The sequence below is a fragment of the Thrips palmi genome, unplaced genomic scaffold (assembly GCF_012932325.1).
Source record: "Thrips palmi isolate BJ-2018 unplaced genomic scaffold, TpBJ-2018v1 HiC_scaffold_5, whole genome shotgun sequence".
Lineage (NCBI taxonomy): Eukaryota > Metazoa > Arthropoda > Insecta > Thysanoptera > Thripidae > Thrips > Thrips palmi.
The window spans coordinates 17,239,152-17,254,670 of NW_023144632.1; the positions used below are offsets into that span (position 1 = coordinate 17,239,152).

General features: G+C 64.1%; 1 protein-coding gene across 2 annotated transcripts in view; it reads left to right on the forward strand.

Moving 5' to 3' along the window:
* Positions 1-15,519, forward strand: part of LOC117651056 — a 153,751-nt gene that overhangs the window by 90,960 nt on the left and 47,272 nt on the right. For both annotated transcript variants that reach the window (XM_034394778.1, XM_034394777.1), the window contains exons 2-3: positions 259-310; positions 5,698-6,012. In XM_034394778.1, coding sequence (XP_034250669.1) covers positions 301-310; positions 5,698-6,012 — 325 coding nt within the window. In that variant the 5' untranslated portion in view covers positions 259-300. The remainder of the gene's footprint in view (positions 1-258; positions 311-5,697; positions 6,013-15,519) is intronic.

A 15,519-nucleotide genomic window follows, 5' to 3' on the forward strand; every position in this document is an offset into this window, starting at 1 on the left:
CGCGCAGAGTGTCTTCCTGGGGTTCAATTGATGCCATCTAGGCCAAATTCCGGCCGAACAAGCAGGATTGATTACTTGACTTTCTTAGGTGGCTAAAACGGCCCCTACGCACGGAATCACCCGGCCCCAACCAATCGCGCTGTTCAATCAAATGTCAGCGCGGACGTGCCGAGCGGTAATTGCAGCGACCCACCTGAATGGGGACGCCGCGCCACGCCCACGCCACTGTATACTCATCGTGCTTCTTTCTCTTTGCAGGCCTAACGGCGCCGCGGGACGGGGCGGCCTGACGCAGCAGATATGCCTTCGTGTAAGTATACACCCTGGTTCACCCGCCAGCGGTCGGGGAGGCCAGCTCAGGGGGAATCAACTGCTTTTGCACTCCATATATAGGAACGAATCAATATAGTGATGGGGTACATGTGTATGATTCGAGGGGGCGACCACATTGGGTGTGTGTGGGGACACAAGATTTCGTAAGGCTATAGCGATTCCGTCGGATTTCGCAAGATTTAAACTGATATACGCCCAAAATTTACTTGTTTTTGGCCTTTTGGGGGGACAAGATCTCAGATTTTAAAGATTTCAAGCGCTCAAGGGGTTGCCCCGTCGGTATGATTCCACAGGGCAATCCGTTTGGTGCCATTGTGTGCGGTTCGAGCCCTTTCAGAGCTGAAAACATGCCCTGTGTGCTGCGACTCGTTCTCCTCCGTTTTTATGGTGGAACGGCGGCGCTAGTTTTACAATCTGCGCGAAAGCGCCGCCGTCTCGCAAGTTTGGCGGTAACGAGCGGGCCGCCTCGCGACTCGCTTCGCTGCCTCGCCTTGCTCGCCGCGGCCCGCGCGCTCTGGAGCAAGCGCTGGAGCCTCCAGCCAGACTGGAGGGCCGCTTGGCCGCCTCCAGGTGCCGCGCCGCCGCGCCGCCGCCCTCGTCTCGGCGCGGCCATAAATTTGCCATTCCGGTTTTGGGCGTCTCGACTTTTTGCCAACGTCGGCACGGCAGCGCGGCGGCAGTGTGCTGGCGGCAGGGCGCTGGCGCCGGGTTTTGGTTTTGGTGCAACTTGAGCTGCCGCTGCACCGTCCCGCTGCTTTGCTGTTTAGCAACTTGCGGCAGTTTCCAAGGCCGCCTCCCTGATCACGCCCCCGCCGCCCCCGCCGCCCCCGCCGCCCCCGCCGCGCCACACTACCGCCCCCGGCGTGCGAATCCTGCCAGGTGAAGCTTTCAACGGCGATCGATCTAAGCAGCGGAGAATCTTTTCCTGCCGCCCGGCCTCTCTGCCGCTGCGAGCCGCCCGCCCCGCCCCGCCCCGCCCCTGTAGCCGCTGACCCCCGCGGTCGCCACAGTCTGGCAAACTCATCCCACAAAGGGACGCCAGCCGCGCGGCATACGCGCTCCGCCCCGGGCCCCCGGTCGCGAGGCGCACTCTGCTTGCCAAGGCGTCCCCGCCCGCCCCGCCCCGCCCCCCCGCCCCGCCCCGCCCCGCCCCGCCCCGCCCCCCGCCCCGCCCCCGCTAGATACCGAGACGGCAAATATTTGTGGAGGAGATCTGACACGCTGCCGCCGAGGGGAGAATTGGCTGCGGTGCCCTTGCGTATACGGGGAGGAAGAGAGAGGGTGGGCCGACGGCGTTGCAGCCCCTAGCGCCGCCAGGGCCAGGCGGCCCCACCCCAGCGCGGCGCAGCGCGCACCTTGCAGTGCAGGCACGGCGGTGCTGGGCACGGCGAGGCAGGGCGCGCCGCGCCGCCGCCGCGGCCCTCTGAACCATAAAACTAACCGCATCGGGCAATGAATGGAATTCAATCAGCCCAATGGATTGACCGAGCGCGCCGCACCCCGAGCCGCCCCGCCGCCACCGAGACCCGCCCCGTGCTCTGGGATTCCGACCACGCTTGCACCTGGTGTGTGCGTGCGTTGGAGCGAGAGGGAGGGCCGAGGAGAAGGCAGAGAGTAGAGGTTGCCGCCGCTGGCCAGCGAGTCCGCTTGGTTGTCGGCGACCCGACACCGATCGCTGAATGGACTGGAGCGCGGCCGACCCGCATTCAGGCGGCCGTGCCCGTGATGATCGCGGGGGTGGCAGGGCGGGGAGGGGCGGTGCACAGTGGGCCAGAAGGCCGTGGAGGCGGCCGGAACTCAAGACGCGTTTTGAGCTCCAGAGTCGCTAAATGGGACTCGAATCGAACGTGTGACCCCAACCAATGGATTGCTCTCCGAACGAGGATTCCATTGGTGGGGTCACACGCTCGGTTGGAGGCTTGTTTAGCGACTCTGGAGCTCAAAACGCGTCTAGAGTTTTGGTCGCCTCCATCGGTCTTCTGGCCCACTGGCTGAGGGGGCGGTCCACCTCGCAGCGGCCAGGCCGCCAGGCCAGGAGGCCGTGAACGTCCCTGCCGGGGATTTAGCATGCACCATTCCACCCTGATGAAAACCGGCACGGCGAGCGCGGCCTGTGCGCAGCGCCGCTCTTGATGGCGATGGCACTCTTGCGCGCTACACTAGGGCCTCGGACATTCCCCCCATGCTGCGTGGGCCGCACCGCGCTGCGCCTCGCCGCGCCGGGCCGGGCCCCCTTTAAGAACACAATATCACCTCTCCATAAATTGCAGCGCCCCCACCCCCTGGCGCGCCGCGCCACTGCCGCGCGCTGCTGCGCAACGCTTCGCCTCCGCCCACGTGGCCAGGCCCGACCTGGGGGCCCGGCCGGCCCGCGCGCACGTGCGCCGAACACGGCAGCACTATTTCACCTTCCTTCGCGCTCCATACATCACGGCCTAGTCCTCTGTTTATCGCCTCAAGACGATCGCCATCAGGAGGAAGAGAGGGAAAGGAAATCGCGTCACAAGCGGCTTACGCTTTCCGGGACGCCGCCGCCGTCTGGGACTCCCGGACCGTCCCGGAGACGCCGCCGCGGCCCTCGTGTATCTCGCCGTCGCAGGGACGCTCGGCCGCCCCCCCCCTCAGGCCTCTCACTCCGCGCTCTCAACACACCACTCTGTTCCCAGACTTTCGTTACCGTTTCCAGCAACTTTGCCGCAACACTCCTGTCAGGAGGTTCAAAGGCGAGGGGGTACATACCCTAACACAAAAACCGTACATTACCATTACGCGTCATTGTAATACAATTGTTGGGATAAATGTGCCAAATTTTGGCATTGTACAGTGGCGGGGCAGTGGCGGGGCAGTGGCGGGGCGGTGGCGGGGGTTTGGGGGGGCAGGGGGGGGGCAGTGGCGGGCGGGGGGGAGTGGCGGGGGAGTGGCGGGGGGCGGGGGTGGGGCGGGGGGGCGGGGGGCAGTGGCGGGGCAATGGCGGGGCAGGGCGGGGAATGGCCCTGGGGGGATCCCCCGGGAAAGGGGGGGGCAAACGGCCGTCCCGTGGGGGGCCCCCGTGGGGGCCCCTTGGGGGGGCTGGCGGGGCTGGCGGGGGGGCGCCATTCGGGGGGCCGGTTTAACCCCCCCTTCCCCGGGGAAAGGGCGGGGAAAAGGGCCCCCGCTGTTTCCCTGCCCCTTTGGGGTGGGGGGGCCGGGGGGCGATTGCCGAAACCCTTTTGGAAAGGGTTGGGGGGGGAAAAATTTGGGGGAAAAAAGCAAAACGGAAATGCGTGGCTGGCGTCCGGAACGAGCCTGTTTTCCGATTCGCTGATAGCCTGTCTCCGTTTTACTGCTTTGCTCCCCCGAAAAAAAAAACGAAAGCAAAGAAAAGAAGGTTTGTGGTTGACCTGTCTGCCTGTAATCCATTCGGGGCTGTCTTCCCCCACAATTTACGGAACGCCGGTCCGGAGCATTTTAAACACGCCCTCCTCCCTCTACTACGTGGCGAGCGCGACAACATAGGCTGACTGCGAAAAGTGGTTTTGTCGCTTCACTCATTGGGCGTCCCTGCGGTGCGAGAGAGACAGCGATGAAACTACTCTCGGGAATCGCTCGGCTGGTCGCTTCGCACTGCCCGCACTCCATTCCCCGCACTTGGAGGACTCCAAGTATGCATGCAGGCATTCGGGCCCCACACCTCGAGGCGCCCTGAGAATCTTCGCCGGCTGTCTGCGGCTCGCTGCGGCCCGGCTCGGAAGGGCGCGCGGCTCGGCACAGCGCGTACAGTCCGGTCCGGGGTGGAGTGGATGTGCCCCTCTGGCGGGCGGCGGTCCCGCGTGGCAAGCTTTTACGCGCCCGTTTGAATTATTCACGCTACTAAGCAGGGGGGGCGGGGGCGGGGCGGGGCGCCCAGTCTAGTCCTCGGGCCACTCCTTGTAGCGGTGGCGTGATTCCGAGCGCGTGCTGCCTGCTGCCGAGGAGGCGGCCGAGGCGGCCGAGGCGCCGCTTCGCCCTGCAGGGCGCGTGGCGTGCGGACGGGTGCCGGCCGAATCCTCGCCCGAGGTCGATATGAAAAATCCATGGTGCGCGGGGCGCGGGGTCAACGTCGGCCAACGCCGTTCGGAACGCCTTTGCCCCGCCAACTGGGGTTCGCCTCGGTCGTAAAGCTGTGTGCGAAGAAAATAATAAACCGCGAATCGCAGAGGAAAAGCTCTCCATGTTGCACATGCACTGCGAATAGCGTGTTGCGAATCAGATGCATTCTGAAATAGAACACTTAGGTCTCCGGTTAGCCTCACGTCAGTGTGCCGCGGCTTCCTCCGCGAGAGAGAGAGAGAGAGAAAGAAAGAGAGAGAGAGAGAGAGAGAGAGAGAGAGAGAGAGAGAGAGAGAGAGAGAGAGAGAGAGAGAGAGAAGGCTGCGAGCAGTGCCGGTCACGACACTCGGCCTGCATGATGCACAGCTCGTGCACATCCCACTCATTACTAAGGAAGCGCGGATGTCCCCACGCTGGACCGCGGAGCCTGTCGCTGCAGTGGAGCCCGCGGCCCGCGGCCTAGCGCTGCTCACCGGGAGAGTCCCTCGCGCCGTAAAGTGCCAGTGGATCTTCTCTCTCTCTCTCTCTCTCTCTCTCTCTCTCCTCTCTCTCTCTCTCTCTCTCTTTTCTCTCCTCTCCCTCTCTCTCTCTCCTCTCCTCTCTCTCCTCTCTCTTTCCCCTCCTCCTCTCCCTCTCTCTTCCTCTCTCTCTCTCTCTTTTCCTCTCTCTCTCTCCCCCTCTCTCTTCTTTTCTCTTCTCTCTCTCTCTCTCTTTTCTCTCTCTCTCTCCCCTCCCCTTTTTCCCCTCTCTCTCTCTCTCTCCCTCCCCCTCTTTCTACCGGTTCTCCACCTGGCCGCTCGCAGTGCTCTCCCGGGAAGGCCCCATCGTTATTTCGCGGCACTGGCCGGCACGCCACGGCAGGAGCCCTAGCCATGCCACGCCAGGCCACGCCGCGGCATCCGCTGAGGAATCTCGCACCTTCTCTCTCGCTCGGGCCGCGGGCCGCAGCGCTCCGCATCGGCTGCTCACCTCGTTATCGCCGCCCTCTTCCTCCGGCCGCCAAACGCCATAAATTTCTCAAGCTTTCGCTGAAAGCGTATTCCCGATATGAGCGGCGCGGCGGCGCGGGCTTGAGGCCCTTTCCTTGTCCTCCCTGCCGGCCTGGGCTAGCCCAGCTCCTGCCCCCCCCCCCCCCCCCCCCCCCCGTTGGGTTTAAACTGCCTGCAGCCCTTGCATTCGGCGACCTTGATAGCCCTTATCAGCCAATAGGGCTGGAGGCGCGCGCCGCCCGTTTTTACGACGAGCGCGATAGCGTTCGACTTGGGAATGACGACGGCCTCCTCGGTGTGCTTGCAGCTCGGTCAGGTCGCCACGACCCGGACGGGCGGCTGCGGTCGCTGCCGCGCCGCCAGCACCACCAGCAGTACCACGGCCAGCACGGCCAGCACGGCCAGCGCGGCGAGCACCACGCCCAGGCGCAGTACGCCGTGGCCGTGCCCGTGTCGGCCTACCAGGAACCCGTCGACGCGCCGCACCACACCTACCAGCTGCCCAGCACCGTCGGCATCCTGGGCCGGCCCGGCTCGCCCAGCAGTGACAACAACTCGGACGCCACCCTCACCGACTCGGAGCTCGCCCTGGCCAGGGACTCCACGCTGCTCGTCCACAATGGTGAGTCCTGCCTCCGCCTTGCTGTTCGTGTTGACGTCATCGGCCGTGCTGGCGCATCCCGGGGGGCTCCTCTGACAACTCAAAGACACCGATCGCGCGCCTCCCCGTGCGCACAGTGGGCCAGAAGACCGGTGGAGGCGGCAGAAATTCCAAACGCGTTTTGAGCTCCAGAGTCACTGAATGGGACTCGAACCGAACTTGTGACCTCACCAATGGATTCCTCGTTCGGAGAGCAATCCATTGGTGGGGTCACACGTTCGGTTCGAGCCCCATTCGGCGACTCTGGAGCTCAAAACGCGTCTTGAATTTTTGCCGCCTCCACCGGTCTTCTGGCCCACAGCGTGCGCCGGTTTCCTGGAAACAGGCTCCTCGTCCTCGCGCGTCAGCCTCTCGCAGCCGACTGCCCCCTTCCCGCGTTGTCGCGCGCCGCAGCGCGCCGCGCCCTGCGCCCCAGAGGGCCGGATGTCTTATTAAAATGCTGGTGAATTTGTCGGGACCTCCAAGGGCCCATGGCCCATGGACCGTGGGTGGCGGTGGGGCGGGGCGGTGGCTTTGGTCGAGGTGACACGCTTTGTCGCCGCCCCCGCCTCCCCCTGCTCCCTCTCCTCCGCCCCCTCACCCCCATTCCACTCGCACTCATCCAAGCAACGAGTCAAGCTGAGGCCCATCACGAACACGGAGCCATGCGCCCTGCTACGCAGTCTCGTTTTAATTAATTAGAATTGAAGTTTGTGGAAGGTCATTGTTTTCTCTTTTTTCTTGGCCTCTTCTGCCACTCTCCCGGCTTTCTCGCTGTCTCACTTGTGTGCTCGCTCGCTCGCTCCGCCCAAGCCTCTTGCGAGGCGCGCTGCCTGGCCCGGCCTGGACTCGAAGCGGCGAGGCGCTGCACAGTGGGCCAGAAGACTGGTGGAGGCGGCCAAAACTCTAGACGCGTTTCGAGCTCCAGATTCGCTTCATGGGACTCGAACCGAACGTGTGACCCCACCAATGGATTGCTCTCCGGGCGAGGAATCCATTGGTGGGGTCACGCGGTCGGTTCGAGTCCCATTTAGCGACTCTGGAGCTCGAAACGCGTCTAGAGTTTTGTCCGCCTCCACCCGTCTTCTGGCCCACTGTGCGGCCACCAACCTCTTGGCCTTCTTTTCCGGGCCGCTGCTAAATCCCAAATTGCGGACCGGTATCGCCGAGGCCGCCGAGGCGAGGCAGTCTCTCAGGGAGGGTCGTTCCCTTGATCCCGGCTGTAAAGTGCGGCGCGCTACGCTGCCCGTCTGCCCGGCCATGTCGCCGCCGGCCGGGACATAATAAGAACCGCGGATGAAGAGCCAGCGCAGCGCGCAGCACGTGTAATCTTGTCATTGTAGGTGTGTCTCCTAGAGGTGAAGCTTATGTGCCAGGGCCAGGCCAGGCCAGGGCGCGGCAGGCGGGCGACAAGGAACACGCCCCCGCCCCCGGCCCCTAAGTCAGCCCCCACCCCGGGCCGCCGCCCCCTACTCCTTATAAGGACCACTCTCCAGCAGCTGGCTCTCGCATTATGGACCTCGGTCCTCCAGCGGCCGGGCCGCCCTCTCCCCAGCTCCAGCGGCTCCAGCGCCCGGAGAACTTGCGGCGCGCCGGCCTGCCGGCCCTACACTGGAAGGAAAGCCTCGCGTCGGCCCGATTGGCGTGCCGTGGCCGGGCTGCAGTTTGTGGGCGCATGTGCGGCCAACGGCCTGCCGCCCTGCCGAGGCTTGTGCTAAATGAAAGGCCCTGCGCGGCCTGCCTGGGTCGCCGCGCGCAGCGTGTAGGGTGGTTTGTGTGTGGACACGGTTTGAGCTCTCTCGTCCAATCAAAGTCACGGTGCCACCGAATGGTTTCCTCGGCGCCCTCAAGCTGCCGTAGTCCATGGACTGTGCCCAGGCTGCAGGCGCGTCTGCACGTACACGCCTTTACCTTCCACGCCCCGGGCGGTAGCGGGCGGTAGCAGTGTTCTGCTAAAACTCGGGCCGTAATTTGTGCCGATGATTTAGCGCGCCACTGTTTCTCGCTCAGCCACTCCACTCTCGGCCGGCCGTGGCGCTGCGGCGTGTTTATTCTTTCGCGGACGGCGCGGCTAACGGACGCCGGAATATGTTTCATGCCCGGAAATGTTTCTCACTCTCATAGTCACTTTCTCAAGTTTATGGAAACTCCCCAATCTTTTCTCCCTCGGGGCAGTTTTGTTCCGGAGACGTTTGCGCGCGCGCCGCGGTCGGCCGGCCGCTCGCTGGCAGGGAAGTGGGAGGGGGAACTGGCGCGGGGGTTTTCAGTAAACTACAAAGTTTGGGGTCTTGAAAAAGCGCGCGCCGTAATGTCTGCGCAGGCTGCCTCGCCGTGCTGCGCCGTCGTGGTAATGACGGTCTTGTGCGCGGTGCGGCCGGCGGCTCGGACTCCGACTCTTTGTCGCGCGGGCCTCGGCTGCCCCCCACAGGCCCCCGAGGCCCCCGAGGCCCCCAAGGTGTGCGCGCGTAATCTCGCTGCACGACCTGCCGCGCGAATAAGGCGACCACTTTATGGCGGTGGCAGCTGCGTGCCAGCCTCTCTCTCTCTCTCTCTCTCTCTCTCTCTCTCTCTCTCTCTCTCTCTCTCTCTCTCTCTCTCTCTCTCTCTCTCTCTCTCTCTCTCTCTCTCTCGCTCTCTCTCTCTCTCTCTCTCTCTACGTGTGTGTGCGTGCTAGCGTGTACAACTTTGTTTTCGCCTGGTGCGCAAGGAGGTTGTGTTTGGCCCGTGTTCGGAAATTGGCGTGGTGGGGCGGGGCGGGGCGGGTACACTGTGCCAGATGCCTGCCGCGGCTGCCGCGCTCTTCCACACTTCGCCTGGCCTGGCCGTTTGATTTCTACTTTACGCCCCGTGATGAGGCCCGCCCGGTGCCTCCTCTCTCTCCGGACCCGCCTCTCCTCAGGAGGGCTGGGGTTCGACTTCGTATTTCCGTGTCGCTTTGGCGGGGTAGGTGGGAGGAGGTGGGTACCTTTGCTCCTACAAGGGTTGCCGCCCGGAGCGCGCACAGCACGGGGTAGTTTTCCTTTCCCTGTCCTCTTTTATTGACTGACCCTTCAGGCGGAGCCGACTGGCCGATCCGCAAGCACTGCCGCCGCGACCCTCGGGGCCCGGCAAGGCAAGGGCCCGGCAAGGGGCATGAGGCTGCCCTTCGCAGTCGCCGCGCCGCACTGAGCACCAGCCCTCCCTCTGTATCGCGTTCGGTCTGGATCAGTGCCAGGGATGCGCAAAGTTGCCGTAAACATGTCGCAAACTCATCGAGGAGGTCGCCCTGGATTCATGACTCCATTCATAACACCCGCCTCCCCGGCCTCGCCCGAGCGCCCTGGCCCGGCCCGCCGCCCGCCCGGACGGCACGCAGATAGATTTATAGTAAAGGGACACAATCCTGGGCCATTAAAGTGCCGTTTGTCGTCGCGAAAACTCGTTCGCGCTTGTTCATTCTTCAGCGGGGTCCGAACGGAAGCGAGTTTTAATCACCGGATGCGACGAGGGCAGCGGCGGGGTCGGCCTCGCGCGGCGCGTCCACTGCCAAAAGCAACATGCTGCAAATTACGGCGCAGAACCATGCAAGTCTTCGGTGGGGATGCTGGCGGTAAGGTCGCATGGGAACGAGGTCCAGTCTTCGGTGCGGTGAGGCTGGCGGAGGGGTGGGGGACTGGCCCACAGTGGGCCAGAAGCCGGTGGAGGCGGCCAAAACTCTAGACGCGTTTTGCGCTCCAGAGTCGCTAAATGGGACTCGAACCGAACGTGTGACCCCATCAATGGATTCCTCGTTCGGAGAGCAATCCATTGGTGGGGTCAGACGATCGGTTCGAGTCCCATTTAGCGACTCTGGAGCTCAAAACGCGTCTAGAGTTTTGGGCCCCTCCACCGGCTTCTGGCCTACTGTGTGGCCCGCGGTTCGTCAGGTCCAGGTTGGGAGCAAGCACCCCGTCGATGAGCCACGTGCGCGTGCTGGCGCCGAACAGTGCTCCGTCGCTCTGTCTCCCTCGCGCTCCAACAGCCCCCACGAGTGCGAGAGAGACAGGGCGACTGCCCTGCCGCCCTCCCCGATCACGTCTGCAGCACTAATGCCCACGGCGGGCCGCGCCCATCCGCGCCGCGCCGCCCGGAGGCCCGGAGGAGGACACTCCGGAAATTGGGAGAAAGGAGAGATCTGGGCCATCGGCTGGAAGGAAGGGGTGCCGGCCTGCCGGCGTGCCACGGGAGCAGAAATTACGAGCAAGGATTGCGCGACAAAAATTGGTCGAGGAGGGAAACTTGTTTTGGCTGTGGCGGTGGAAAGAATCTATGCATGGCAGTGGTGGTTGTGTGTGTGTGTGTATTTGTTTGTTGCGGTCGTTTGGGGGACGCTGCACGCGCTGTGCGCATCGCCCCGCCCCGGCTCGCCATATTCATTTTGTGACGCGGTGCGCGAAGGACCGCCGCCGGCGAGGGTCACAGTCGCCAAAACGTCGGCATAAATCTGATAAAATACGGGCAATTTCCTATTGGATCGCTGTATTTTTGACGGGGCTGGCGCGTGGGGGTTTGGGTGCACGGGGACCGGCCGGGGACCCAGTCCGGAGTGGAATCTAGATAAAATGACTCCGCCTGTTACGCGGCGCTACGCGGCGCGAGTGCCCGATGTATGCAAATTGTGACCGATATCTGCGTCGTTCCATCAGAGGGCTCCTCTCCTGTGGGTGCGGTGCGGCGCGTGGGCAAGCCAGCCAAGTCGGTCCCGGTCCCGGCTGGGCCCCTGCAGGCGGGCCACGCGCTGGGCGGCGCAGGCACCGCGTTGCCTACCCCGCGCACGGCAGGCGCTCGCCGGGCCGCTCCTGCTCATGCTGCTCGTTACGCTCGTTAGGGCTCGGCTCGGCCTGCAGCGAGACTTCCTGGCGGACACGGCTCCCCACTTATCGGCTTTAATTATTGCCGCGCGCTGCCGGGCACCGTGCTGGCGGTGGCCGTCGACACGGAGACAGCGCGCCGCGCCGTGCCAGCGTGGGCTTTGCATGCAGCGTCCAAACGATTCGATCATCGCCCTAATGCGATACTGATGAGCCAGCAGGAAGGGGGTCAATGCGAGGCGGGGCGGGGTGGGGTGGGGCGTGGCGGGACGGTCGGGAGCGGCGTCAGGGGACACCGACGACGGCCTGCCTGCTCCTCCCCGTCGCTGCAGCGCCGCCTCGAAGCTCTGAGGCAAATATAAACATGACGGCGCTAAATGAAGTCCTGGAGTGACCGACCAGCAGCGGGGCGGGGTGCGGCGGGGCGGGGCGCCGCCTTGTCTGCCGAGCAAACACTGCTAAGCAAGCCTTTCCCGCCGCGGCGCCCTCAAGCCCAAGCACCAACAGTGCACCGACACAGCGGCCAGGCCGGGACCGCCGGGACACCGTGCTGCGGTGCTGCGGTCGGCGGGGAGGTGCAAAAAGACGGCGGCCCGGGCGGCCAGGGGACTCGCAGCGCACAGTGGGCCAGAAGACCGGTGGAGGCGGCCAAAACTCTCGACGAGCTTTGAGCTCCAGAGTCGCTAAATAAGACTCGAACCGAGCGTGTGACCCCACCAATGGATTCCTCGTTCGGAGATTAATCCATTGGTGGGGTCACACGTTTGGTTCGAGTCCCATTTAGCGACTCTGGAGCTCAAAACGTGTTTAGAGTTTGGTCCGCCTCCACCGGTCTTCTGGCCCACTGTGCAGCGCCTCGAACAGTGAACGGACCAGACCCATTCTTGGCAGTGTTTCGAGTCGGCCGCCGCGCTGCTACTCTTGTCCCCCTGTTGACTCGCCTCGTCTTGCACACAGTGCGCGCGCACCCACGCTCGCCGAGCTTCACCTTTGACCCGTTCGCTCGGTGGAGCCGGAAAAACAGCAGGTCGGGGCGAAGCGGAGCCGAACCGCGCAGTGCGACGGGGCCGGCTGCAGCGCGCCGCAAACACTCCGCCGTCGCCACACGCGACGCCGCCGTGCCGCCGTGCCGCTGCATTCTGCTCTAATTGCGGAGCAAACGAGGTGCACGACGCGGAGGCCGTCTCGCATGTGTGAGTCGCGGTGATGAATGGTGGAGCCACCTGCTGACGTTTCATCTCCTCTGCGTCGCTGCCAGGACTGCCAGGAGGCATGCTGAAGGGTGCTAATGGCAGACTTGTCCGTCCGTCCGTCTGTCCGTCTGTGTCTGTGTGTGTGTGTCTGTCTGTGTGTGTGTGTGTGTGTGTGTGTGTGTGTGTGTGTGTGTGTGTGTGTGTGTGTGTGTCTGTGTGTGTGTCTGTCTGTCTGTCTGTCTGTCTGGTCGCTAGTCAGGCTGTCTGACCGCCCCGGCTGTCCTCTCCCCGCCACAGAGACCATTGCCGGCAACGCTTGCAGTGTACACGCACTTGTCGAGCCACCTGTGTCGGGGCCCTGCTGGAGTAGTACAAGGCGCGGGTTCGGTTGGTGTGCGCGCGGCTTCGGGCAGGTGTTATTGAACATTGCGGGTGTGTGTGCGTGCGGGCAAGGCAGCCAGGCCGTGCGTCCACATGGACTTTATTTCCACAGTGCGGCCGCCCCTCGTTCGCCTTGTTTCGTTTGGTGCAGGCCGTACGTCGCCGCGCTGTCCGATTCTCACAGGCCGTCCCGTTTCGGGTTCTGCCCTGGTTCTGCCGTGGCCCTGGTTGCCACGCCGCGGGAGTCGTTTCACCGGAGAGTCGCAACGCAGGCATCGCGAGGGAAGGGGGGTCTTGGTCGCCCACGGAACTTCCGCGCCCCGCGGCGCGCCCCGCTGTCTCTGCTGGTGACGCGACGTCTCGCCGCTGCGCGGCCTGCCGACGGCGTGCCGGTGAGGGCGTGCCGGTGAGGGCGGGCCGGTGAGGGCGGGCCGGTGAGGGCGGGCCGGTGAGGGCGGGCCGGTGAGGGCGGGCCGGTGAGGGCGGGCCGGTGAGGGCGGGCCGGTGAGGGCGGGCCGGTGAGGGCGGGCCGGTGAGGGCGGGCCGGTGAGGGCGGGCCGGTGAGGGCGGGCCCCGCGGGGGGCGGCGGCAGCGGCTCATGCGCGATAAAGCAAAATGGCAATATTGGGCCGGTGCACAGTGGGCCAGAAGACCGGTGGAGGCGGCCAAAACTCCAGACGCGTTTTGAGCTCCAGAGTCGCTAAACAGGACTCGAACCGAAACGTGACCCCACCAATGGATTCCTCGTTCGAAGAGCTGTCCATTGGTGGGGTCACACGTTCGGTTCGAGTCCCATTTAGCGACTCTGGAGCTCAAAACGCGTTTAGAGTTTTGGCCTCCTGCGTCTGTCTTCTGGCCCACTGTGCGGTGGGCCTCCCTGGGCCTCCAGGAATGTACCGTGATGCCGCTCGCAGGTTGAAAGCGCGGCAGGACCGGCAGGACGAAGGTGTCGCGACACCCCCGGCCACTCGGCCCCGCTCCGCCTGCTCCGCCCTGTGTTGCTCTGCTGTCCGACTTCCAGCCGAGCCACGCCGAGGCCGCTCAGCGCCACTGCTCGCTAGCGCGCTGGCCCTGCGCTGGCCCCCGGGGACGGGAACGGGGCAGCCTGAACCATGGGGCGGCTCGGTCGGTCCCTTCACCCTTGGGCCCTTCCCCCGAAGGGCATCGCCGGGGCTCAGGCCCAATAATTCTTTGGCTTCTCAATAAAAATATATTAAGCCCATAGCAGAAAGCTGGCCCTCCAGCCAGCGGGGTGCAGGGAGGGTAAACGCCGGGCGGCCATCGCAAGGCCCCATCGCAGCCCCTATCGCCGGGGCCTATCGCATGCCGGCCGCGGAATAGCGCCAAATGTATGGGCTCTATTAGGCGGAGATGGACAAGGCTGGACGGCGGCGGTGCACAGTGGACCAGAAGACCGGTGGAGGCGGGCAAAACTCTCGACGAGTTTTGAGCTCCAGAGTCGCTAAATGGGACTCGAACCGAGCGTGTGACCCCACCAATGGATTGCTCTCCGAACGAGCAATCCATTGGTGGGGTCACACGCTCGGTTCGAGTCCCATTTAGCGACTCTGGAGCTCAAAACTCGTCGAGAGTTTTGCCCGCCTCCACCGGTCTTCTGGCCCACTGTGCGGTGGACAGAGGTAGTGGTGACGCCATGCAAGCCTCATGAGGCCCCTCTCCACGACTCTGCGCATCGCCAGTGGCAACGCGGCAGCCGATGATCCAGTTAGACGCGCAACAACAAGCCGTGTTCGGCTTGCCGTGGCGCCTCGAGTCGATACGCCTGGCGGCGGGCAAGAAAATACCCTGCATTTTTATGAAGTCAGATCGATCGCGGTGCATAGGTCGGGCACTCACTCCGTCGCCCTCTGCGCGCCCCGCCCGCCCTGGAGGAGTGGCTCCCGACCATCGCGCCGACTCGCTGCTTGGAGTAACAACTTTATGGAAGTCAACAATAGAGGGTAACTCTAGATAAACTGAATATCGCTCTGCTGATTTATTGTTGTGACTTCTTTTTTTTTTGGCGCGTGTCCTGCGGGAACGCGGTGTAGTGCGCCCGCACGCAGACCCGTTTTGTTCCGTTTAATTCAGCGGGTGCCTGGAGGGAGCTTTCATCTGCAGGTCCGGGGGTTTGTTTTTCGTGATGTGGAGGCGGCCGCCCACCAAGAAGCGCGCCACCTTTGGTCCTTTGCTGCTGGCGGTATTAATTACTGCTGGCCAGCCCTTTCCTCGCTGCCCGGCCCAGCCTGTGCTGCTGCACCGCAAGCTCCCCTTCTCGGGGGAAATAAAACGAACATCTCGGCTGTCCCCGGCCGGGGCCGCGGCACAGTGGGCCAGAAGACCGGTGTAGGCGGCCAAAACTCTGGACGCGTTTTGGGCTCCAGAGTCGCTAAATGGGACTCAAACCGAACGTGTGACCCCACCAATGGATTGCTCTCCGGACGAGGAATCCATTGGTGGGGTCACACGTTCGGTTCGAGTTCCGTTTGGTGTCTCTGGAGCTCAAAACGCGTCTAGAGTTTTGGCCGCCTCCACCGGTCTTCTGGCCCACTGTGCGCGGCCGGGGCCCTGGTCTGCTCGTGCCGCGGCCAGCCCCGCCCCGCGCCCTGCAAAACGTATCGCCGCCCGGCCGGCCAGCGCCGTCCCATGATTATTTTTCATTGTTCATTCCGGCCCTTTGCTGACCGTGGAGGCCTTGGAGGCCCTGGTGGAGGCGTGGCGGCGGGGCCCGTCCCGCCCGTCAGATCTAATTATACGCGCTGTATATAGGGCGACCGGTGCGTCCCTTTCCGAATTCCCTTTGAAAGGGAGTGGGGCGTGGGAACGCAACCAGCAAGGCGCCGGCAACGCGTCGCAGGCAGCCAGCCCTCCCGGCACGGCGTCGGTCTCAACGTGCCAATCAGTCCCACCCTGTCAGCGCAGCTGTGTCAGCGCAGCCGTGTCAGCGCAGCCCTGTCAGCGCAGCCGTGTCAGCGCAGTCGTGTCAGCGCAGCCGTGTCAGCGCAGCCGTGTCAGCGCAGCCGTGTCAGCGCAGCCGTGTCATCTCAGCAGTGTCAGCGCAGCCGTGTCATCTCAGCCGTGTCAGC